Source organism: Herpailurus yagouaroundi, unplaced genomic scaffold (genome assembly GCF_014898765.1).
Source record: "Herpailurus yagouaroundi ecotype Mexico unplaced genomic scaffold, PumYag 190, whole genome shotgun sequence".
NCBI lineage: Eukaryota > Metazoa > Chordata > Mammalia > Carnivora > Felidae > Herpailurus > Herpailurus yagouaroundi.
Genome location: NW_024412421.1, coordinates 38,163,795 through 38,188,598, shown reverse-complemented (window position 1 = coordinate 38,188,598; position 24,804 = coordinate 38,163,795). Strand labels below are relative to the sequence as shown.

At 54.6% G+C, this 24,804-nt stretch overlaps 2 protein-coding genes across 6 annotated transcripts; one reads left to right on the top strand and one right to left on the bottom strand.

The window, feature by feature from the left end:
* Positions 1-19: 19 nt before the first annotated feature.
* DBNDD1 (dysbindin domain containing 1) lies at positions 20-10,101 on the top strand. Of its 5 annotated transcripts, none has more exons than XM_040443406.1 (4): positions 20-148; positions 7,173-7,319; positions 7,679-7,819; positions 8,752-10,101. In XM_040443406.1, exons 1-4 carry the CDS (start codon positions 118-120, stop codon positions 8,907-8,909), a joined length of 477 nt encoding a protein of 158 aa, XP_040299340.1. In that variant the 5' UTR covers positions 20-117; the 3' UTR covers positions 8,910-10,101. The 5 variants fall into 5 exon arrangements, with proteins under 5 accessions (XP_040299340.1, XP_040299339.1, XP_040299344.1 ...); XM_040443405.1 differs by having other exon boundaries at positions 21-148; positions 7,152-7,319; XM_040443410.1 differs by lacking the exon at positions 20-148 and adding an exon at positions 1,194-1,215.
* An 890-nt stretch (positions 10,102-10,991) lies between these two features.
* Positions 10,992-24,280, bottom strand: LOC121009987 (uncharacterized). The gene is made up of 4 exons (XM_040443431.1): positions 24,195-24,280; positions 14,722-15,046; positions 13,449-13,556; positions 10,992-12,651 (listed from the first exon to the last, which is right to left on the bottom strand). Exons 1-4 carry the CDS (start codon positions 24,278-24,280, stop codon positions 12,484-12,486), a joined length of 687 nt encoding a protein of 228 aa, XP_040299365.1. The 3' UTR covers positions 10,992-12,483.
* Positions 24,281-24,804: the final 524 nt, after the last annotated feature.

Genomic DNA, 24,804 nt, shown 5'->3' with positions numbered 1-24,804 from the left:
CTGCTGCCCCGATGCGCTGCGCCGGGAGCTGGGGCCGCGTCGCCGCCGCAGCTGCAGGGGCGCCCGGGCCGGGTGACGCCGACGCCGCCCGCGCCCCTCCCAGACCCCGCTGGCCGCATGGAGCCCCCGGAGGGCGCCGGCCCCGGAGGTGAGTGTGGCCCCAGTCCCTAGAAGTCCCCGAGCTTCTCCTTCCCCGCAGCCAGCATAGCCCCTTCCCCACCCCCCACCCCCCACCCCCACCTCCCCCGGCCCAGGGCCCACTCATCGGCCGCTCCCGGGGGCCGCAAACACCCACCGGTAGCTCCGAGTCGAGCCTGGCCGGAGCGGGTGGAAGCCTGGCCTGCCGCCGGGGAAGCCACGCCGGGGGCATCTCCCGGGAACGGCCCCCGCGCTAGGCGGGGGGCGCACACACCGCGTCCCCGCCCCCTTGTCTTCTGAGCTTCAGGCCCCGGCAGCCGCCAGGCGCGCTCCTGGGTGGTTGGCCCAGAGTTTCGTGCCGAACCCCATCCCAGCAGAGCCGGGGTTCTGGGGGTCAGGGCATGGGGCGTGTCTGGGCCGTGGTTTGGGGTACGGGTCGGCGAGGCGTGGGGTCGACGCTGTCCTCCTGGGCCGCGCATCTGCTTTGTTCGCCCAAGTCGCTATTCACCGGGGGCTCGGGCAGGGAGGCCGCCTCTGGGATCCTGCAGGGCACCGCGCTTGGACAGGCCCTGGGTGGATGGGGGGGAGGGGGGGGGCAGCGCACCCGGCAGGGCCTTCGGGGCGCCTGCCTCCAGGCTAGCCGGGGTTGTCGGCCTGGGTGAGGCACGGGGCGCTCCCATCTGGGAGGGCAGGTGTGCACGGAGACCTCCTGGAAGCCTCTGTCAGCTCCCGGTGACTCTGGCGTTTGAGATTCTACCAAGGTCTCCCCTCTTGGAGTCTGGCCCAGGCAGGGTGGCAGCTGGTGATGAGAGGAAAACTCTAGGAACCCCATTTCAGAGTCCTTTCAGGAAGAGTGTTTGGGCGCCATCAGCGCCTCCACCGGCCTGGCCAGGCCCCAGATGCATCATGGGTTTCCTGGAGGTCCCATCCCAGGGAGCCACTCTTGACCGCACAGGGACCTGTGGAGGGACACCAGCCACATCAGCGACCTCATCTGGAGCCCAAAGGGATGGCCCCGAGGGGTGTCCTGAAGCAATGGGCCCACCCACTGCTGTGTCTGCAGTCTGAGTTGGGCAGGTGCGTCCCAGACAACTGTCTGGAGGACCTTGTCACCCTCCCTGTAAGCACCACCAGACACACCCAGAGCTGGTGCGTGTGGGTTTTCTTTGTCTTGTCATTTGTGGAAGGGATCCACCTTTTTCTTGCTATTGACAGTCCCAGAACCCCAGGACTTCCCCGTGGCAGCTTTGAGGGGATGTGAAGGGAAAGGTGAGGGCTGGGGAGCACAGAACTGGGAGATGGGCGGAAAGCAGCCTGGCCTTCAGTTTTCATGCCCACTTCTGTCGGTGGGGACAGATTCACTTCCCTGCAGGGCTGCGCGAGCCCTGAGTGAGGTAAGGAGGGGAGGTGTTTGGTCGGGAGAGGGGCTTTCTGATTTCAGTTTCCGACTCTCACTTACTGAGTGCACAAACATGTATTTATCAGGTGCCCACCCTGTGCAGGAGCAGCGGTGGGAACACGGCAGGGGCAGATGGGGCCACACTGACGGGGCTCATAACTCTTGTTACCTGGTAGCCATTTCCTGCCTACACAGTGGCCTGGTGATCTCCATTCTGTGGGATCTCATGAGGTCACATATGGGTGGCTCTGTCATTCTCTCAGCTCACTGACTTTTGAAAACTTTATTTTGGAGCATGTGGGACACACCAATAAGTAGAACGGTGCAGCAGAGCTCTGTGTGCCACTTCCCAGCCTGCTCTACCAGACCACCAGCATCCTCCCTTCAGTAGTAATTCGTAGCCAATCTAGACACACTATTTCATCTGAAAGTATCTCTAAAAGGTCAGGTCTTCACAGAGCATAAGGAAAAGCCCACTTTTGCATCTAAACAAATTAACAATGATTTCTTTTTTTAATGTTTGAGAGAGAGCGTGAGTGGGGGAGAAGCAGAGAGAGAGGGAGAAGCGGCGGGGATGGGGGCGGAGGGGAGAATCCCAAGCAGGCTCCACGCTGTCAGCACAGAGCCCGACGTGGGGCTCAAACTCACAAACCGTGAGATCACGACCTGAGCAGAAACCAGCTCAGACGCTTAACCGACTAAACCTCCCAGGCACCCCAACAATAATGTCTTCATACCCAAGTGTGCAGACATGGAAATGAGAAGGGAGGCGGCGCACTTCTTAAAGGGCCCCAGCTGGGGAAAACCAAGGTTGTGGCCCACCGGACTCCAAGTCTGTCTGAACAGCCACAGGGAGAGGCCGTGGCCCTGCACCGAAGAGGTTGAGCCTTGGCAAGGCCCACCCAGCATCCTCAAAGTCCAAGGACAAGGGGCTGGGCAAATGGGGTGTGAGTGCCCCCCCCCCCCGTGACCATCTCTCCCTCCCCACTGCAATTGTGTCATATATATTCATTCATTCACTTCATTAATTTGTTCAACTGTTCGTGCAGTGCACCTCCTCAGTGCTTAGGGCAAGGCCCAGGGCACGCAGCAGGGAACTTGAAATTTGGGCCAAGTGCTCACACAAATGTGCCGGAAAATAGGTCAGCCACATGGCACAAGGTAACCCTATCATATCCATCCACTCACATCAGCCACCAGTGCTGGGGGGCAGGACTGTGGTAACCCAACTGCGGTCCCCATGGGGCACTGGTTTGCTGTCTGCACAGGGCAGGGCAGCGCAGCATTGGCCCTGCAGGGGCTTAATGGGGGCTGTGCTGAGCTGAGAATCACAGTGTTGCTACCCCACCCCCTGGCCCCAGGTGACCCAGGGGCTGCTGAGCCTGGCTGTCAAGCACACCTGCCCCGTGCCTGCTTTTCACTCCTATCTCATACCCTGGAAGAGCTGTGGGTCTCATCCATGGAGAGGTGATTCCTAGCACAGCCACCTAGTAACTATGCGGTTGGGTGTTGGGCTGGCTCGTGCATTCAACAAACATTTATGGTGGGCCTACTGTGTGCCAAGACCAAACCTAGGTGCTAGAGGTCACACTTCTCTTACCCACTCCCAGGCTCTGAGCCTGATGCCTGGTGCGTAGTAGGTGCACAGAAATTGTTAGTGGAGGTCTTGAGTCCTCCTGGATTTGCCCTTCAATTCCAGCCAAAATCAAGCTGTTTCCACTGAGGATTTTCTTTCTTTTTTTTTTTTTAAGATTTTAAGTAATTTCTACACCCAAAGTGGGGCTCGAACTTACAACCCTGAGACCAAGAGTCCTATGCTCTACTTACTGAGCCAGCCAGACACCCCTGAGGATTTCTTTTGAGGTATAACTCACATATCATAAAATTCATGCTTTTAAAGCATACAGTTCTGTGCTTTTAGCATATTCACAACGTTGTGCAACCACCACCATCATCTAATTTTAGAATATTTTCATCAACTCGGTGGGGTGGGGGTGGGGCCTAGGTGGCTCAGTGGCTTAAGTGTCCAACTTCAGCTTCAGTCATGATCGTGTCATGATATCACGGTTCATGAGTTTGAGCCCCGCATCAAACTCTGCCCTGGCAGTGCAGAGCCTGCTTAGGATTCTCGCTCTCTCCTCTCTCTCTGCCCCTCCCCTGCTTGTGCTTCTTCTCTCAAAATAAATAAGCTAAAATATACATACGTACGTGTGTGTGTGTGTGTGTGTGTGTGTAAATTTTTTCATCAATTCGAAAAGCAATCCCGTACCCATTAGTTCTTTCCCCATTCCACACACACCCCAGCTCCTGGAAACCACCACCTACTTTCTATGTCTTTTCTAATCTACTCTTTTTATTTTTAAAACTTTTTGGGGCGCCTGGGTGGCGCAGTCGGTTAAGCGTCCGACTTCAGCCAGGTCACGATCTCACGGTCCGTGAGTTCGAGCCCCGCGTCGGGCTCTGGGCTGATGGCTCAGAGCCTGGAGCTTGTTTCCGATGCTGTGTCTCCCTCTCTCTCTGCCCCTCCCCCGTTCATGCTCTGTCTCTCTCTGTCCCGAAAATAAATAAACGTTGGAAAAATAAAAAATAAAAAAAAAATAAAACTTTTTGTTTTTGGGGCGCCTGGGTGGCTCAGTCGGTTGAGCGGCCGACTTCGGCTCAGGTCATGATCTCGCGGTCCGTGAGTTCGAGCCCCACATCGGGCTCTGTGCTGACAGCTCAGAGCCTGGAGCCTGTTTCCGATTCTGTGTCTCCCTCTCTCTCTGACCCTCCCCCGTTCATGCTCTGTCTCTCTCTGTCTCAAAAATAAATGTTAAAAAAAAAACAACACTTTTTGTTTTTAACGTTTATTTATTTTGAGAGGCAGAGAGAGAGGAGAAAAGGAATTCCAAGCAGGCTGCACACTGTCCGTGCAGAGCCCAGTCAGGAGCTCGAACTCAAGAACTGTGAGACCATGACCAGTGCCAAAATCAAGAGTCAGACGCTACACCGACCGACTAATCCACTTTTCTACCCTTTATGGATTTGCCTCTTCTGGACATTTCACATAAACGCTACCACAGCGCATGGCCTTTTGTGACCGGCTCCTCGCACTTACCATGTGTCTGAGGTTCATGCATGTTGAGCCCATGTCGGTGCTTCCCTTCTTATTGGCTTCTTATGGTTCTTGTGGCTGAGTAACATCCCGTGGTGTGGATGGACACACATCATCCGTTGATGGACATCTGGGCTTGACTCCACTTTTGACTACTGTCATACTTCAGCGAACCTTCGTGTGCAGGTGTTTGTGTGATGTGTGCTTTCAATGATCGTGGTTATAAGCACAGGAAGGGGACTTCGGGGTCATGTGGTGACTCCATATATAATCGTTTGAGGGACCACTAGATGGTTGTCCACAATGGCTATACCACTCTACATGCCAAGGTCAATCCTGCTCCTTCTGAGGGGCCCAGAACCTTCTCTGTCCCTGGCCTCTTCTGCCCTGGCATTTTGACTCTTAATCTCCATTACATTCTTCCCGACAAAAGATCAGTGAGTGTCCTTTATGGCAAAAGTTGCATCTTCTGCATTTTCATCCCCCCACAGCTTTGACACAGGCCAAGGACCAGGGTTTACAGAGTAGAGACCACCCCAACTGCCAAGAGACATGGAAAGGAATAAAAAACTAGACACCTGATGACTTTGAAACATTCAGGGCTACCATTTTCTGTTGGCTCCATGATACCATCGACCGCAGGTGCTTTGTTATTTCAGAGATGTTGATATTTGTCAAAATGTGCTTCTTACAGTCAGCACAACAGGCTAGGCTGTCCGAGACCCCTGGACCCCAGCATCTGTAATGATGCTTGTCCCCCACCTCATACTATCTCAGCACCTATGGACTTCATCCTTCCCACCTGGCCTGCATCTCACATAAATGGAGGTAGACGTCATCCTACTCAGCTCAAAACCCTTCGGCGGCTTCTCCCAGCTCACTCAGAGTAGCAGCCAAGGTCCTGATGACATCTGTGTGATGTGCATCCCCTGCTGTGTCCCCCTGCCTCACCCGTCACCATGGGCCATGGGTATAGAAGTGTCTCAGAATTACGACAACACACACCAGCGTGATGTGAGCCCATGGATACTCACACCCTCAGAGAGAGGGACTGGGGTTCTGTAGTCCCCACCTCAAGGAAACAAAGCAGTGTCCCATGGAGTAAAGGCTCCTTGAGGATTCTCGACAGGGATTCTCAGATGGCTGGCTGGAGGTTCAAGACAGGCGTCCCTGCTGACCCCAGCTCAGAGCAGGGTCTGAATCACATCTCTTGTGCCATCTTGCTGGGAAGGTGTCCTTGCTGGGCTGGGAGGGCCAGGACACTGGTGGGTGTAACTGTATCCTCCAAGGATATTCCAAAGCCACAATCCAAATGTGTCAGAGAGCTGGAAGCCAGATCCCCTGAGCCCCTATCCAGCTCCAAGCCCCATGTGATGACACAGCATGGGCAGGGCCCAGTCCCATCTCCCCTCAGCTATACTTCCCAGGAACAGTGGTACCCTCCAAGAGGAGGCCAAGGTGTTACCCAGAGAGCCCTACACCTGTGAATGGATGGCATTATCTTCCCACTCAGCTGGAAACCCTTTAGGCCCACAGGACCTGCTGGGCGGCATCCAGGCTGCTGACCACCCTGTTGGGGGGGACAGGCCCACCCCTAACAGGCAGCTGTTGGCAGTGGGGGCCCGACTGGACCCTCCTAGATGCAACACTCAAGGCAGATGCTCCTGTAGCTTCGCACACACCCAGCTCTCAATGTTGACCCCGTGGGACAGGCATGGACGCTGGGGCATTGCAGAGCACTGCTGAGGGGAGTCAGGAGGCATTTGTTCACTCTTTTGGGGGCCACAGTAGGGACACGGAGGAACCAAGGGGTCCAGCTGCCTCAAGGGACGTGCCTCACAGGTCCTCTGGCTGAGTTCAGGGAGTGACAAGGTCAGGCAGCAGGAGGGGGAGATGGGTGGGTTCTGGAACATTTCGGAGAGGCTGGTAGGAGGTACGGATGGAGGGACGTGAGCTGAGAAGACAAGGTGTTGGGCCGAGGAACGGAAGGGTGCAGCTGGTGCTTCCTTGGGGGCAGGGACCCCATCTCTGAGCGGCTCAGCCTCTACCAAGCAGACTGCCCACAGGGCCTCCTGCTCTCATCTGAGAAAATCATCAAATGCAAAACACGAGTAATTACATCTTTCAAAAAAAAAAAAAACCCCGCAAACCTGGAGGAACACTCCTCAGTCTCTTACTATGAAAATGCGTTATTCAGCATTCAAACACAACAGCATAGGACTTTAAAAGTCAATCCACAGAGGGCAGGCAGGCCAGCAGGGGCCATTCTGGATCAAAGGGACCCAAAAGGCAAGGAAATGCTAGAGAGACCACTGCACCCTTGGCTGGACTTAAGAGTAGAGACAGAGGACGCTGTTGGACACCTCCTTCCCCATCCACAGGAGGCCACTGCCCAGTGGCCCTCGTCTGGCATCTGGGCCCAAGGCTACCCGAGGCTACCCTGCTCACTGCCCGGGGCCTCAAAGGGGGGCTCAGTGAACCAAACACCCAGGTCTTCCCCGCCCCCATCTCTCCTCCCAGGTAACACCGTCTTTGTTGCAGAAATGGTTAAGGAGGCTGAGGTGCCACAGGCAGCCCTGGGCACCCTGGCCCATGGGACAGGAGACAGCTGCCACTCGCCCACGGCCGAGGAGGAGGTGGGCATCCCGATACCAGCACCGGGGCTCCTGCAGGTCACAGAGAGGCGGCGTAAGTACAGCTGACCTGCCCAGCGTGTGTCCCACGGGGACCATGAACCCCTGGGAAATGGAGGGCAGGGTCCCCATCCTGTCCAAACAGTACCCCAGGTGTATCCAGGGTGGCAGTGGTGGTGGTGCTGAGCTCTCACAGCTCCGGCTCTGTGGGCTTTGGCTGTACCATCTGCAAAGTGGGGGGCCCCAGAAGGTGTTTAGGGTTGAGTGTGTGGAGTACGGGGGTGTCTGGGTCTGCCCCGTCTTATCCTGGCCACACAGGGCTTCACCCGGAGCTCTTCTTCCCTGGGGCTCATGGGGGGCCTAGGGTGGACGGACTGCGCCCATGACGAGCCATCCCCCTGCCCGGCCCCGCAGAGCCCCTGAGCAGCGTCTCCTCCCTGGAGGTGCACTTTGACCTCCTGGATCTCACTGAGCTGACAGACATGTCCGACCAGGAGCTGGCTGAGGTCTTTGCTGACTCGGACGACGAGAGCCTGGCCAGCGAGTCGCCAGCAGGTGGGCTGGCGTTGGGGCGCAGTGAGCAGCGTGGGGCGGTCCTGGGGCCCAAGCCGACCGAACACAGCTCTCCTCAAACCCCTATTTCGGAAAATAACTGTTGCTCACATGTGTGTCAAAATCAGTGTTTGTCACTGTACCGTTTCGTTCAGTATTTTGGCATTTTATTCTTTCTAGTAATCTCTATCCCCAGCGTAGGGCTCGAACTCACGACCCCAAGGTCAAGAATTGCATGCTCCTCCAACTGAGCCAGCCAAGCATCCCAATATTTTTGCATTTTACATGTCTATTTGCCCAACTTTAAGGAATTTCCCTCCTGTTTTCCTCAATTCTCCTTTCCAAACGCCAACAAAAGGCCAAAGCCATAGTCCCACCAAAAAGTGAAATTTACTAAATGTGAATGTAATCATTCACAAGTTAGGCTAAGCCAAGCAGGGTGGCCTTCATCGACCCCGGCACCACAGTTCAGCCCTTTGTTTCCCCTTCAGTTGCTGGGGAAGTGTTGCCCTTGACCCAAGACCTATAGGGCTCCAGAAACAGCCACGCAGCCAGTGGGGGTATGGGGACCCAGGGACCGTTTTCTCTCCCTGATCGCACCTCGTGCAGGCAGGGGGTGGAATGGGGGGCTCAGGCTCCAGCTCTGTACTGTACAGCCTGCACCCTGGGAGGGTGACGGACTGCTCAGATGCTGTGGGCCAGGTTCACAGCCAGGGTGGGATCTCAGCTGCACAGAGACCCTCTTTTTTGTGGGCATCACAAACGCCCTTGCCCATGCCGCCTCCAGACCCCCATGTCCGCAATGCTAGTGGCCTGGCATCTGTGTTTTCTAAACACCCGGGGGACCCCAGTGTGCAGCCAGACCCCGTGTGAGAGGCACACGGGGGCCCAGCCCAGTAGCTGCAGGAATGACCTGACCCTTATGTTCCCATCAGGCCTGCACCCACTACCCCGGTCTGGCTGTCTGCGCTCCCCCTCCTGGACGCGAACCAGGGCCGAGCAGAACCGAGAAAAGCAGCCACTTGGTGACCAGGAGCGCCAACCAGCAATTGTGGACACATTTCTCACCGTGGAGAGGCCCAAGGAGGACTAGGCCAGCTGGCCCCGGGGCCCAGGCAGGAAAAATCCGGACAATACTGACCCCATGGACACTGCCCACCCATGTGGCTCTGGGTCAGGTTCTCGGGGTGCCCCAGCACAAGCACAGCCCAATGGCCTTATGTCCCCCTCCGTCCCAGTCCCTGAGTCTCGGACAACAATGGCTGAGGACGAGGTGGGAGTGGCCTAGGTCTTTTGGAAACTTCTATCTGCAGGAGGGGTGCTCTCATCTGCCACAGGAATCCCGAGGGGGTGTGGGGTGAGGGGGACCAAAGTCGGAGGCAGCTTCTCTGCAAACCCCCTGAGGGCCTCAGGGTTCTGGTCTGGGAATGGCCACACCGTGCTCCAGCCCGTGGGATGCTCTGCTGTCCAGCCAAGTGTGTGGGGTAGGGGAGTCCGTCCTGAACAATGCCACCTCCATTTCAGTCCCATCCTCTTCTTGCCACCCAGGGAGCACTGCTGGCACCAGGGCCCCCTCCTCAGGCCCTAAGACCCTGCCTGTCTTGGTCCCCGTGTGACAGCCGAGCCCACCCTCCGTGGTTCGTAACACCAAATAAGGCACAACCGCCTCAGACTGTGTGGGTGGGCGGGGTCTGCCCTTGCCCGGGACACAGTCCGGCATCTGTGCCCCTGCTTGGCGTCCTGGCCTGGGGCAGAGACGCCCAAGGAGGACTGGGAATATGAGGGGCCCTCGCACAGCCCCCAAGCCCCAACTTAAGGGCATCAGGCTCAGCTGCTCCCAATGCTGCTTTTTATGAGCTAAGGGATGAAAGAGGCTTCTGGTCCGACAGCAAATCCAAGAACAGTTTAAAAATAAAGACGTTAAGTCTGCTTTTGGTCCCCAGGCCAACCCGCCCTGACCCGTTTCCCACCGAAACGTTTCTACGGGAGGAGAACCTGCCCTCCTATGGAAGCCCCGGGCGTGCCCTGGGCCCGCTGTGCACAGCTAAAGGCAAGTCCCCCGCTGAGAACACAGGCCTGCTGCCTCCACGCGAGGAGGACCAACGCAGAGGATGTCTGCCAGGCACCATCCAGAAGTCCGCTTAAACACAAACCCCGTCAGGGCAGCTGCATGGCCCCCCCGCCCCCTGCGTCTTTTCCCTCCATCTCTAGCCTTCTTGCTATGGCTTCCGCAGAGTTTATTTACAAACATTGGGATTAAAATCTCACCTTTTCCCAAGGCCCAACCGGTGTCTCTTCCTTTCTAGGTGACACCAGAGCTCAGAAGAGCGTGTCGAGGGTACAGGAGCTGCCCTAGCAGCAAAACTGCGCTGGGCCTTCTCCAGCTGAAGCCACTGGGGGTTCCTCGGTGCTGTACTCTGGGCTGCTTATATGGGTCACGTGTCAGGGACAAGTGCCCTGGATTTCTAGTCCTTAGGAAGTGAAGATCCCCTCCTACGCATGCACGAGCACACGCCCAGGCCCGAGGTAGCTCCCCGGCAAGTCTTCTGAGCCCAGGCAGGTTCCCAGAGCAGCGACTGGTCACGAGGAGGCAGCCAGCAGGTTGGGCCTGTGAGGAGAAGGCCAAGGGTGAGGCCCAAACCCCAATTCTTTTGATTACCCATGTAACAAGGGGCCCAGAAAACAGGCCCAGGGCTCCTTGCCAGGCAGTTCCTCCTGCTGGCCTCTCTGGAGGGAAGCCCGAGCCTCCCTGATGGAAGGTTCTAGGCCAGGTCTCCCACATCCCTGGGCCCAGGAACGGACTCAAAGCCTGTGTAGTGTGTGGCCAGGTGGCCCAAACAGGGTGAAGGGGTGAAGGAAAGGGCTTAGGAGACTCCAGAGGGAGCGAGCGCAAGGGTATCCAAGACAAACAAACAGCAGGGGTTGGGATTCACCTACGTGTGCTGGGGGTGTGAGCCTGAGGAGGCTGCACCAAGCCCCAAAATGGACCAATGCCCAGGTCCTGGACATCATGGGGCTTTCACGGGTTTGAGGAGAGCACCTCCCACCTCTGTCAGAGGGTCCCATTAGCTCAGCTAATGAAGGCTGAGTTTAGTGGAGACTTCATGACACGGTGAGCTCTGGAAAAGTAAAAAAATTCAACGATGGCATGTCTTACACACAACAAAACAGAAAGTGCTTGTCTCAACTTGGAAATTCTATTTTTGAAGCAAACACAACAAATGATTCGGAAATTTTTAAACCAAATCCCAGCGTCTGGTCTTGACCAAGCAGAGAACAGAGGTCACGTGTGGCAAGTGGAGACGCCCCACCCCCACACCCGGGGTGCCGTGAGCAACAGCTGGGAGGCAAGCAGGTGTCACCAGGGTCCCAGACATCCACCCGCCCCCTGAGAGGCAGCGGCTGACACCCCTTTACTGTCGTGGTGCCGAGGACTCTGGGAGGCAAGCAGGGATGCTGCCAATGACCCCAGGCTTCCAGTCCTGACCCCAGCTCCCCGGGCTGGGGCCCTTGCCGCGCTCTCAGACCAACCAGACAATCTAAGGCAACAGAGGCCTAGAGCTCACAAGCCAGAATTGGCCTTCCTCTCGTCTGGCAGCCGCCCAAACACCAGGAAGAGGGTTACCGGGGGCAGCGACAGCAGGACTCTCTGCACACAACCCACAGGTTCCCCAGCTCGGTCCAGACCCTCCCTCTCTGTGATTCTAACAAAAGGGGGTCACAGGGAACACGGCCAGCTGGAGAAGGGACTTAAATCCAGACACGCCCTGGTCAGTAAAGCTGTCTGCTCTGAGAATGGGTGCTGGCCTCGGCGGAGAGACTGCCTCCCGAGAGCTCAGAGCAGCACCCAGGTGCTGGGGGCAGGGTGGGCTTCGGGGCCCCCATGGCTCCACGACCCTCCCCAAAACCACGCACCTGTGGGAAGCGTGGCGTTTCCTTCAGAACCACTGACAGGCCTTCCACCAACCCAAACCCAACACTTCCCCTTGGTAACTGGCTGCTTTTTCCCTTAATTCTGCCACTTCACTAAACCGTGAAATTTCTGAACTGAGCCAAAGCCTCTTCTCCTTGGGGCGATTAAGGACACCAGCACTCACACCTGTCCCCACCAAATCCACCCATCACCCCCCTCCCCTCAAGGGAGGCCCATGAAGGTCTAAACTCAAGGCTCCACCAGGAAGAGGCGTGCCTTCTGCTTCCTGTGGGGCAGGGGAGTTACGGCTCACGGCCCGCCCCTCTGACTCGGGACCCCATCCTCTAGGCATCCAAAATGCTCGTTTGCCCTTATCAGGTTTTAAGGTGTTTCCCAGTGATTCTGGCAGCAGCTTTCAAAGCCAGGGTTGCCAAGCTGGGCTCTCTTGCACGCAGCGCTTTGCAGCCCCCTCCTCCCGCCCCTGGTTCCAGGCCGTCAGCCCCTCAGGAAGGGAGGTGTCCTCCTCCAGGCTGCTGGCGCCTTTCACAAACGCCTTGTAGGCGGGCTTCTCCGCAAAGGGCCGGCGCCCCAGCAACTCACCATGTCTGCCCTTCTCCAGCAGCCGCTTGCCGCCTAGAAATCGCAGCTGCCTATCACTCAGCCGCTCCCAGGACAGCAGGCACTGCGAAGGCAAGCCCCAAACCCAAGCCAGGACCTGCCCCACTCACCTCTTCCACCTGCTCTCAGCAGCCGGTCAGCGGGGCCGGGGCCTGCTCACAGGTGGAGCCGACAGGCACCGCACCTCCTCCTCAGTGAGCTGGGCGGCGGCCTCACTAGCCGGCTTCTCCACCAGCATCTCGCCTTGTCGGGGAAAGTCGAAGGACACGTGGTCCGGCTTTTCGCTCATCCCAAACTGCACAATCTGGAAGGAGCTGGGGGTGAACCTGGCTGGATCCCACCCTGCAGGGGTCCCTGCCCTTTACCTGAGCATAGGCGCTCTGGGTGGCCTTCCTCAAGTCACCCTCGGCCCCTGACCTGTGACCCCCCCCCCAAAAAAAAACAGCTGCTCAGCCACCCTGCCCGCCAGCATCGTGCACATGTGGTCAGAGAACTGCTCCTGCGTGTAGACACTGCTCCCTGGGCGAGTACTGGGCAGAGCCTCGCCCCGGGGGGATGATGGGCACCTGTAAGACACAGGCAGGAGGTGCCCCGGTCACTCCGCACACAGAGCTCCTTCCCCATCCAGGTCCCACCCCAGACCAACTTGCCCTACTGTGACCATCGGTCACAAGGGTGTGGGAGGAGAGGAGCCTCTTGGGCCCTACCCAGAATTAGCAGGTCTGGGTGGGGTCACCCCAAAGATTAGCATGGAAACAACCTCCACCCTACCCACCCCAAAGTAGCTCCAGAAGAGCCAGGTCCAAAGCTTAGATAGAAGTGAGGGAAATTTAGTGTCAAACCTCTTGGGTGTCAGGTGGCTGGCATCCAGACTCCACTCCTCCTCTCTGCCACCCACCCCCCAAGGAACCTTTTGGACCAAATTCTAGACCTAAATTAATTCCTCGACAAGTAAAGTGCTGCCATGGTGACACGTACTGTGCCTGCATGACCACAGGCCACACAGAGCCACCTGGGTAAGGCAAACGCCCAGGCCTAGAGGCTACGGGCGGAGAGACCGACCCTCGGCAAAGGGTCCGCGCACCCCAGGAGCCAGCCTACCACTGCACACCCTGCCTCGTGGTGGGCCACGGTCCGGCACGGTCGCCTTCTCGCTGGGCTGCAGGACCTGTGTCTTCCTCTCAAGGCCTCCATGTCAAGCTGCCAGGCCTGTGAGAGGCAGAGGACAAACGGACATCTGGGAAGTGGGCACCAAATCCCCACCCTCCGCTCAGGGAACGCTGGGGGCTGGTCAGAGCCTCTGCTCAGCAAGTACAGACTCACAGCCTCCACACACACGGCTCAGGCCCAGTTTGGTGCCTGTCCCTCCACGCCAGACACGATGCTGCCTTCTGCTCTGCAGAAGCCCTGCCTCCCACCTCCAAAGAATGTGTCCCACTCATGCACTTTGCACGCAGCAGACTGCTTTAGGTGGCCCATTTTCAGCCAACGTGATTAGCTATGCTCGGTGGCTCGCTAAGTGACACAGGAAGCATGGAGACAAGGAGTGGTTCCCAATGCCTCCCACACCGTAGCTTACAGGCGGTTAGCAGTACAAAGGCACCAACAGCTCACCCGAGCTGCCAAGACAACTCTCCAGAAGCTACCCAATACTCCCCACCCTTCCATACGTGTCACGCTTTAGTGAGAAGATACACACAAAGCAAAGCAGCACTGGTTCTCACGGCTGTGGGGCTGACGACGCAGGAAGGGCAGCCGCTGGCTACCTGGGCACCTCCCTGATCTCCGTCCCTTAAGTTCTAGCCTTAAATTTTTTTGTTAGAGGATGTTCTCCTGTGCTACCTACCTTCAAACCTCAGTCAGGTTTCAGTAACCACGTAGCCCTGACTGAGCTGTGTGCGAGGGTGGGGTCCAAGGTGCCCAGCTCCACCCACCATCAAGGTGAGGCGTGGGGGTCTGGGGGTCGCTGGGAAAGCAGGAGTCTTCCAGAGCGCCCCTCCCCCCAGGGGCTTTCAGATGCCCCCCAGGGGTCTGCTTTGTCTACTTTCAGGTGCCTTGTGTGGAACCCTGGGGAGACTGGGACATGCCTGGGAAGTGCCTGGCACCTGACACCTGGGGCCAACCATGTAACAATCGGATACTCATTCTTGTTCTCAGGGGCCCCTTGCATCACAAGGATTTCCCCTCCCTGGAGGCGGCCTGTGGCCGTAGCTGCAGCTCAGTGCCCTTGCCTTCCTGGTAGCGAGCCCCTCCCACTGCCAGCCATAGCTCCCCAAGATCCCTACCCGCTGACTGCAGTTCCCCAAGCTGCTGAGCTGAAGCCAGGAGGCCAGGCAGCCATCGCCCGCGCTGAAGCACACACTCCAGCACCCACCTTCAGAGGGCTGTCCTTGTGGCTTCCGTGAGGGAGCTCTCCGGGAACCCCCTCCTCCGGTCTGCAATTAGCACCCAAACCAGGGCCTGAGCCACTGCCCTGCAGGCCCCACCTCTCTGAGATTTTAAACGTAGCTCTGGACAGAGCGTGAAGGCTGCTGGCAGATTCCCAAGCGCCAAATTTGGGTTTGGAAAACCGCCTATGGATCCTGTGAGCCGAGGTAACGCTGGGGCCCCAGGTCAGCCCGCGGAAGGCCCCCCACCGCTCCAGGGCTGCCCAGCTCACCTCTGACGAGCCTTTCAACGGCCTGCTCAGAGTGCTTGTCCTGAACACAAGGACCCAGGTGGCAGGAGGCAATCGGGGCGGCTTCGTGGCAGACACCAAAATGTCAGCACCCGACCCGGGAACGGAGAAACTGGTCATGAGTGCCCGGGACTGGGTATTACAAGAGGAGCTCTGCGACAGGGACCACAGCTAAGCGAGGCAGCAACTTTGTCAGTCACCAGTTTGGGGCCAGGCCGTTTTTTTGGTTAAGCAACTTACTGAGGTGTAATTTATTCAACATTAAATCCACCCATCTTAATCAGGGCCACGAAGCCGCCCCGATTGCCTCCTGCCACCTGGGTCCTTGTGTTCAGGAGAAGCACTCTGAGCAGGCCGTTGAAAGGCTCGTCAGAGGTGAGCTGGGCAGCCCTGGAGCGGTGGGGGGCCTCCCGCGGGCTGACCTGGGGCCCCAGCGTTACCTCGGCTCACAGGATCCATAGGCGGTTTTCCAAACCCAAATTTGGCGCTTGGTTTACCTTGGTTTAAGGGTGTACCTCAAAGACTTCTAGTAAATTTATCAAGTCATACGACTCCTGCCCTAATTTCAGACACTTCCATCATCTATAAGGTACCCTATGCCTGACGTGGGGGATTCCAGGGCCCACCCTAGCTAGCCACACGTGTATTGTCTGTCTCCGCGGACTTGTTATAAACCTCTCATATGAATGGAATCACACAGTACGTGGCCCTTTGTGCCTGGCTGCTTTCGCTTGACATAATATTTGGAGGTTCATCCCTACTGTAACACGTGCCAGCATTTCTTTTTATGGCTGAATAATATCCCATTATACATACATACCATTGTTTATCCATTCATGCACTGACGGACGTTTGGGGTGTTTCTACCCTTTGGCCAGTGTGAACAACATTGCTGTGAACACACGTACACGTCTTTGTATGGACAGGTTTTCAACTCTCCGGGGTAGATACCTACACATGGAGTTGCTGGGTCATATGAGGGCTCCGTACTTTACTTTCTGAACAGCCGAACTGACTCCCAAATCCCAGTCAGCCCAGTTTACGCTCCCATCAGCAGCCCTATTAGACGTCCTGTACCTCTACATCCACGCCAACTCTGTCTTTCACAGCCGTCCGCGGCATGGAAATGCTACCTCATTAGATTTGCATTTGCCTAATAAATCATGACACTCAGCATTCTGTCATGTGGTTTTCGGTTGTCTATCTTCTCTGGAAAAATGTCTTTTCTAACCCTTTGCCCATTCTTAGATTGGGTTTTATGTTCTGGATTCTAGACCCTCATCAGACGCATGAGTTCCAAATATTTTCCTGTGTTCTCTATACTTGCCTTTTTATTCACTCAGTAATGTCCTTTGACACAAAAAAGATTTCAATTTTTATTAAGTCCGATTTATTTTTCCACTTGTTGCTTGTACTTCTGGTATCATATTTAAGGAACCACTGCCAAGTCCAGAGTCATGAAGATCTGGTCTTCCATGTTTTCTTCTAAGACTTTTATAGTTTTAGCTCTGAAATTCAGGTCTTTTACCCACTTTGAGTTAACTTTTATATCTGGTGCCAAAGTCCAATTTCATTCTTTTGTATGTGCATATCCCATTGTCCTAGCACATTGTTTTGAAGAGACTGTCCTTCCCCCATTAAGCGGTCTTCACAACCTTAAGAGAAATCAACTAAGCACAGATGTACAGGCCGCATCTGTACTCGTGAGTTTTCCTCTGTCAGTATGTCCGCCTTGTCAGGGCCGTGTTTTGTTCACCGAGCTTTGTGGCAAGTTCTGAAATAGGGACGTAGGAGTCCTCCAACTCGGTCTCCTTTCATGAGACTGTTTTGGCTACTTAGGCACTTTGCAGCTCCGTGTGAATTTACTTATTTACTTACTTAGGATTTGGTTTCATTTTTGGTTTTGTTAAGTGGGCTCCATACCCAGTGCGGAGCCCAACGCAGGGCTTGAGCTCACGACCCAGAGGCCAAGACCTGAGCTGAAATCAAGAGTTGGACACTTAGCCAACTGAGCCACCCAGGCGCCCCTCCACGTGACTTTTAAGACCAGCTCTTCCATGTCTGGCTTTTAATAACCGTACAAATGTCTCCTGTACATCTCCTTCCCTCCACCTTCACCTTGTTATTGTCACAGATTACAGCTTTCTACATTACATACCCATCACAGAAATTGTAATTATCGTTCTATGCACTTGTCTTTACCAGTACCACTGTTATTTCTTCACATGGCTTCAAGTGACTGGCTAGCACCCTTTCATTTCAGCCTGAAGACTCTCTCTAGCATTTCCTGTAGGCTACGTCTAAACACAATGAATTGCTTCAACTTTTCAGTATCTGGGAACGTCTTAATTTCCCCTTCCTTCCTGAAGGGCAGTTTTGCCAGATGCAGAATTCTTTGTTACAGGTTTTTTCTTTTAGTACCTGGAACATGTCACCCCACTGCCTTCTGCCCTCCCGAGTGTGTAAGGAGAAATCCGTTACCAAGTCTCACTGATGATCCTTTGCACACTGTATCCTTTCTTTCTTGCTGGTTCCAAGCCTCTCTTCGGCTTTAACAGATGATGATGAGTCTCGATGGATCTCCGAGTTCATCGCTACTTGAAATTCACTGAACATCTTGGGAACGTAGATTCCTGTCTTTTATCCAATTTGGAAAGTTCTGACCCATTATGTCTTCAGATATTCTCGCTGCCCCTTTTCCTCCGTCCTCTCCTTCTGGGACTGCCATAATATGCATGTTGGTAGTGTCCCATCTGGTCCTAGGTTCTGTACATTTTCCATTCCTTTTTCTTCCTGCCCCTCAGACTGGGTAATATTAGCCTATCTCCAAGTTTGCCAATATTTTTCCTCTGCTGCTCACATCTGCTATTGAGCCCCCTAGTGAACTTTTCATTTCAGTCATGTACTTTTCTGCTCCAGAATTTCTATCTGGTTACTTCTTGTAATTTGTTTTCTTACTAATATTCTCTTTGTTGAGACATACAGTTCTTCTGGTCCCCTTTGGCTCTATAGGCACGCAACTTTAAGACAGGTGACATTAGTATTTTTCTAGTAACCCTAATGTCTGTGCTACCTTGGGGACAGTTTCTGTCCATTTCTTTCTCCTGTGAATGAACCACACTTACTGTTTCTTTGCATACTTTGTAATCTTTTGTTGAATCATTAGCTAAGTTTTAAAATGTCTTTTTTCTCATTCACTTTTGTTACTACATTATAGTGCAAAGAATGAGCAAAAATGTTAAAGGAGAACTTTACACGTCAGGTTCCCAAGGAACATTCAGGTTTTATTTATTTTTTTAATTTTTTTAATGCTTATTTACTTTTGAGAGAGACAGAGACGGAATGTGCGTGGGTTAGGGGCAGAGGAGAGAGGGAGACACAGATCCGAAGCAGGCTCCAGGCTCCGAGCCATCAGCACAGAGCCTGACGTGGGGCTCAAACTCACGAGCTGTGAGATCACGACCTGAGCCGAAGTCGGACGCTCAACCGACAGCCCCCCACGCGCCCCAGGAACATCCAGGTTTTTAAAAAAACTGGATCTCCCACACAGGGGCCTGAGGCGCACGTGGAGACGAAGGCTCAACAATATGAGAACCACAGACAGCCATAGTTTGCACTTATTTATGTGGCTCTTGAAAATGTATCAACAGTTCTTTTCCTCTAAGAATTCTTGTGTCCCCTTCTGTGTGTGAGGACAGAGAGACCATTCTCTGTCCCTGCGATGTCGACATTCACAAAGGCTGGGTCTGCCTCTCAGGGACAGCGGAATCCACGTGACCAGCCTGATAGAGGAGGGCAGTTCGATGAGGCAGCTGCCGCAGGAGGCTGGTGAGGTCCTAGGTCATCCTGCTGAGTCTGGGCAGCCTCTAATGTATATCTGGGACGAGAGTCTGGGAGGCCTATTCCAGTTTCTTACCTTTGGTGTATAAGTGGACATGGGAGTCACAAGGAGGAAGAACAGAGAGCACATTCTTTGCAGGAAACAGACCAGCCTGGTTGGATGAGAACGCCTCACTCATCATCCTGTAGCCAACAAATGTGCACTCCTATGTGTGACCTGACCCCAGCCCTCACCCCGCACTGGGCAGAACACCAGGGAGATGGCAGATGGCAGCACAACAGTGGGAGGGGACAAGGCTGCACAGCAGAATGTTCCGGGGATGGCAGGGCTCATCACAGTAATCACAGTAATCATTAGGCTTCCAAAGGGCCGCTGAGTAGACGATGACCTGGGCAGGAAGCCCCCTGGGAAAACCCTAAACTCCCAGTGCTTAAACCACCCTGGTGGGGAAACAAGTTTCCTAGTACAGGATCTTGGTTTCAACTACAAAGAAAAGAGAAAAGCAAGGGGAGCCCCCAGGTTGGGAGCTGACGCCCAAGACCGTATAATGCAGCAACGGCTCCTCACTGCTGTGGGTCTGTGCTCGGGCATTTGGGGAGGCCCCTGCACTAACAACTCACCAAGTCGAAACCGAATTAAACTAGAACTTCAGATGGCTACAAATCAGCTCTGGGGCTAATCATCTCTGAGGCCTTTGATGTCTCTCAACAGATTCAAAGTTCCAAAGACAAAGGTGGGCACATGCCAGCACTGAACCCTACAACCAGAAACCACCTACCAAGCGCATGTAACACCTGAGGCCATCCCCGGCCTGGCCAACACTCACCTGTGAATGAGCACCGTGACAGCCCAAAGGGAGCACCGCGAGAGTCCTTATGGGGGGCTCCCACCCAGCCCAAAGGGAGCGCCGCGAGTGTCCTTACAGGGGCTCCCACCCAGCTTCAGTGGGTGTAGGTGGGCTGTGAAAATGGACAATCTGCCTTTGATGTCAGGGCCTAACAAAGACAGAGACACACAGACGGTCAGAGCAGGGTCACCTGTAGCCACTTTGCAAAATCTACAAGGACAGCCTGGGACTCCAGGCACCTTCCCTGCTTCACACTTAGTTATTTGGAGTCAGGAAGCAATGATGAAGTATCCCAAAGGTCAGGTACACTTACCTCCTTTTTTTTTTTTTTTTTTTTTTTTTTGCCCCGCCCGGGGGGGGGGGGGGGGGGGGCGCGGGGAGACAGAGAGGGAAAGAGAATCCCAAGCAGGCTTTGTGCTATAAGCACAGAGCCCGACAAGGGACTCAAACTCACAAACTGTGAGATCGTGACCTGAGCTGAAACCAGGAGTCGGAGACTAAACCGACTGGGCCACCCAGGCGCCCCTACATGAAATACTTTCAAAATAACAATGTTGATAGTACTATCTGTGATACAACTAAAGAAAATCTGAAATGTTCTCTGTAATTCCTTCTGTCCTTGGAAAGGCTCCCATTCAGTGGGTAAAGTCAAGATAATTCACTGTTTCTTCGTCAGTAATGAACTATTTAAAAATGGTGTTGCAATGATAGGATAGTTATTTGAAGAAAGATCAAATTTATGCAATATCTCAAGCTACATATCAGAATAAAGTACAAATGGGTCAGAGATGTAAATGTAAAAAAAAAAAGTCATAAACATGATAAAGATGTGTCCATAATATGAAAATAAGGAGAGATTCTTTTCTAACTATAATTCGAAACCCAGAAGTTGCAAGAGACCCATCGCAATTAAAGTGTTGAACGCAAAAGACAAAGAGGAAATCCTTAGGCAGCAACAGAAAAGATTCATCACATAGAGGATAACAGCAACATGACGACTGGTGCCTGGCACCTCATCAGAAATAGTAAAATGAAGGCAGTGGAACAAAATATTCAAAGCAGTGAGACAAGAATAATTTTTAAAAGTCAAACAGGAATGCTATATCCAGCAAAACTATCATTAATCAGGGCAGGGGCACCCGGGTGGCTCAGTCGGTCAAGTGTCCGCCTTCGGCTCAGGTCACGATCTCATGGTTCGCGAGTTCGAGCCCCCTCGTACACTCAGCTCTTGAACGCATTAAAACACCTTCATGACTGTGCTGCCTCTAACATCAAATCCATTCCCGGGGCCATGAGCCGACAGTGAGCAAGATGAGGACCACCCTGGGCAGCAGGGCAAGTCCACGCGGGACAGACGCGCTCTCACAAATGGAAAGGGCTAGCTAGGGAAGAGGTGATGTCAGTTGTCAGAGCAAAAGGTGAGGGTGAGCTCTTCTTGTCTACCCTCTACATTTTCACAACACCGCGCCAGAATACATGGATGTGTCCCAGTACTCCCACCTGTATGGGCTGAAGTGACGTTTCTGCAGGCCCGGCCACACCTGTCACTCCCAGAAGTGGATTGCCGGGAGACAGCAACTAGCAGCACCCAAGGGCATCCACGAGCTTCCACTTTTTCCAAATGTTAATATTAACCACTGCAGGGCCCTGATCAAACGAACCACCTTCAGGGGCACCTGGGTAGCTCGGTCGGTTAACGGCCCAACTCTTGACCTCAGCTCTGGTCTCGATCTCTCAGGGTGAAAAGTTCAACCCTTGCATTCGGCTCTGCACTGGGCATGGAGCCTACTTAAAAAGGAAGAAGTAAAAAAAAAGAAAAGAGGGGCGCCTGGGTGGCGCAGTCAGTTAAGCGTCCGACTTCAGCCAGGTCACGATCTCGCGGTCCATGAGTTCGAGCCCCACATCGGGCTCTGGGCTGATGGCTCGGAGCCTGGAGCCTGTTTCCGATTCTGTGTCTCCCTCTCTCTCTGCCCCTCCCCCATTCATGCTCTGTCTCTCTCTCTCTCCCAAAAATAAATAAACGTTGGAAAAAAAAAATTTTTTTTTTAAAAAAAGAAAAGAAAAGAAATCGCCTCCAAATACACAGGTAATGATCTAACCAACCTAACCTTTAGCACAAGGGCATGAAGCCCCAAACCTGAGCGCCATGTGACTGGCAGGCTTGCTGATGTAGATCAGTCAGTCACACCGGCCAGGATGCATCAGAGCCGGGTCAAGGAGGTCAGGGCGGTTGGTGCCAGCCACCACAACGTTCGTGAAAGAGGTGAACCCTGGACATGAGAAGCAAGGGCGCCCGAGGAGAGGGTGCGGCTGGCACCCACTGGGGTAGTGCTGTATCCCCAGACAGCTCTCCTCCTCTGTCTGGTCCTGACGCCTTGTCCTCTTCTGCACACCTGCTCATCCCTCTAGGGACCCTGGCCTCCCTGAGCCGCCCTGCACTGGCTCTGCTCTTCCTCTGCTCACTCCAAATGGACTACAGAGGCCATTCAGCGGGGCCAACGCTCCTGCCCGGGGCTGGCTCTGGGGCCCCTCCCTCTGACCCTTCATGGGCAGGACACAAACAGCACACCACTGGCTCTGGTTCTCACAGACCCCATTGCTCTGGCTGAGACGCGTCTCCATCAGAGAGTAGTCAGACGTTCCCCGGCTAACTGGGACCCCCCAGGACCTGGGCCCACGTGTGGACCTCCATCTTGACTCATCACTGGTTCCTGACAGCTTGACACTACCCGATGCCACCCCCCAACCCCTGGGGAGCAAGGAGACTCTCCACGGTGTCAGTGCCCCAGCTACTTCCCAAGGTCTCCATCCACCCAGCCCTAGTGGGCTCACAAGGCCCAGGGCTCACAAGGCGGGACTGCAGAGAACAGGGGCCGCCAGCAGAGAAAGTGGTGGTGTTCCCACCCTCTTTCCCCCTGAACGCTCTCTCCCATCAGCCCCTTGAGACATCAGAACAGAGTACTAACCTAGTTAGAATCACGGTTGGATACGAGGTATAACAAAGGGTTTTGGAACGTCTTGGCTGGGCAGAAGGAATCTAACACAGTAAGCCTCTCAAGCTCTGCTTATAAGGTGGCCCCCAGCTGGCTCTGGGACCTGAGATTTGGGGAGGGTCTCCACTGCGCCCTGATAAGAGGGGCTCCCTAGGCCTAAACTGTGTGTACAGTGTGGTTTTGCTGCGCACCTGCCTTCCTCCCGGGAGGCTGGGATTTTGGTACATACTGGGCAGAGAGTGCCACAGGACCAGCCCCCACTGAAAACCTTGGTCAACTACACGCCCACATGTCGTCACAGCTCCATGCCAGGAAAAGTCGGTGCCTCCTGCACGTCCTGAGGGAAGCTGCAGCCAGCTTCCCTGCACCACACTCTTCCCCGCGCGGATTCTGCTCTGTGTCTGTCACCAGTCGTGGTCGTGGGTACAGCTACACATGGGCTCCTAGGAGTCCTCCTAGTGAATCACCAAACCTGGGGTACTCTTGGCAGCCCCAAGATGAAGATGAAAACTTGCCATGGGACCACTGAAAGCATCTCCAAATTTGAAAAACGTTCACCATGTAGACATTTCCAGTGAAATATCGGCACGCCTGACAAGCCACCAGACACACTGAGCTGGAATCACTTTGAGGAAAAGTCTGAACTGAAAGAAAGAGGGAGATTTTGGTACGTGGAGTGGGCTCCCACCCATGAGATTCTGCATCAGGAAGGGCAGCAGGAGAGAGGTCCAGAGGGGAAGGAGCAAGGCTCCAACCACGCCATCCTGCAGGCACCAAGGCCTACACTAGGAGAGGTGGGGGAGCCCTCATCTACCTGGTCCACCTCCCCAGGAGGGCCTCACCTCTCCTCATCTCACCACCCCATCTCCACTAACCCCTCCTGCTGTGGGGAGGGGGCAGTGGGGGGCTTTTGTGGATCTAACAGAGCTTTCTCCATCAAGCCTGCCTGAGAGCAGCCTTCCTACAAACAGAACCATCAGGGATGCTCACTCACCCAGGGAGTTGACAGAAACAAGAGCCGGAGGAGGGTCATGCGAGATGTGGCAGTGCCGGCAGGACGGGCCTGCTCTCGGCGGCTGTCAGCAGCGTGCACTCACCATCCATCCCTCCACAAGCATCTGGTTCAGTGTGTTCTCCCGGTCACTCTGGCTTCCGAAATGCCCTCGGCCTCGTTTCCTGCCAAATGCATCAATATCATCAATGAAGAAGACACAAGGAGCGTTTCTTTGGGCCACTGCAAACATGTCACGAACCTCAAGTAGGAATCCACACACAGAGTCTATTTTGCTCCTGGTATGAAAACAAAAGTGAGTGTCTGTTAACCCAAGTCTCTTCTTGTCTTCTCCGGAACCCAACCCTTATCTCAATCTGCGGCGTGCTCTGTGCTCACTGCCGGGTCCACACAAAGACCGGGGCCGTGTGACTCAAGGACAAGCGCCCACCTACCCTTGCTGGCCCAATGCCGACAAATGTTTCCAGGAACCCTGACCCATGCACGGTGACGAAAGGCACACTGGCCTTCCCCGCAGTGGCCGTGGCAAGACGCAGCTCCAGTGCCAGGAGACCAGTGGCCATGGCTCCCTGAAACAGAAAGGTGATGCCGGGCTCTTAAAGGGGACAGATGGGACCCAAAGACAGGCCCGTTTCTGATTTAAACAGGTGACTTCCAGGCGTCACTAACAAGAATCCCATGAGAGGATGCACCGTTCTTCTAGTCCGAGGTTCTCCTTCTAATATTTTCTTAGAAAATTAAACCACGTTCACCATAAAAGTTCAAACACCACAGACACACGAAAGCCCATCCACCTAAGCAGGCCGTGTCTTCACAAGAGCTCCCGAGGGCAGGGCTTGCTGGGTCAAAGGGTCTGAATGTCTGACAGGTGCCGTCAAACTGCTCTACGAAACAGTGACACCAATTCACACTCTGGTAACACACCTCGGTGTCCGTTTTATGGATTACCATCACACCTGAAAATTGAAAAGAAATTCAAAGCAGGGAATTTCTACTGCCCCATTTCCAGTCAAGGGTGTGGGTTAGCATCTAGTTACCTCAGCGGAGACCATACAGTGTTTTCTCCTTGAGTCTTTAAAAACAACAA

What these genes read in the sequence shown, in the direction of transcription:
- DBNDD1 (XM_040443405.1), top strand. Translation starts at nt 118, where the DNA reads ATGGAGCCCCCGGAGGGCGCCGGCCCCGGAG. An exon ending in GCAGGTCACAGAGAGGCGGC is followed by an intron (nt 7,320 to 7,678) that starts GTAAGTACAGCT and finishes CCGGCCCCGCAG; the next exon opens with AGCCCCTGAGCAGCGTCTCC. An exon ending in GGCCAGCGAGTCGCCAGCAG is followed by an intron (nt 7,820 to 8,751) that starts GTGGGCTGGCGT and finishes TGTTCCCATCAG; the next exon opens with GCCTGCACCCACTACCCCGG.
- LOC121009987 (XM_040443431.1), bottom strand. Translation starts at nt 24,280, where the DNA reads ATGGCCACTGGTCTCCTGGCACTGGAGCTGCGTCTTGCCACGGCCACT. An exon ending in ACAAGGACAGCCCTCTGAAG is followed by an intron (nt 13,557 to 14,721) that starts GTGGGTGCTGGA and finishes TGCCTCTCACAG; the next exon opens with GCCTGGCAGCTTGACATGGA. An exon ending in ACGAGGCAGGGTGTGCAGTG is followed by an intron (nt 12,652 to 13,448) that starts GTAGGCTGGCTC and finishes AGCTCCTTCCAG; the next exon opens with ATTGTGCAGTTTGGGATGAG.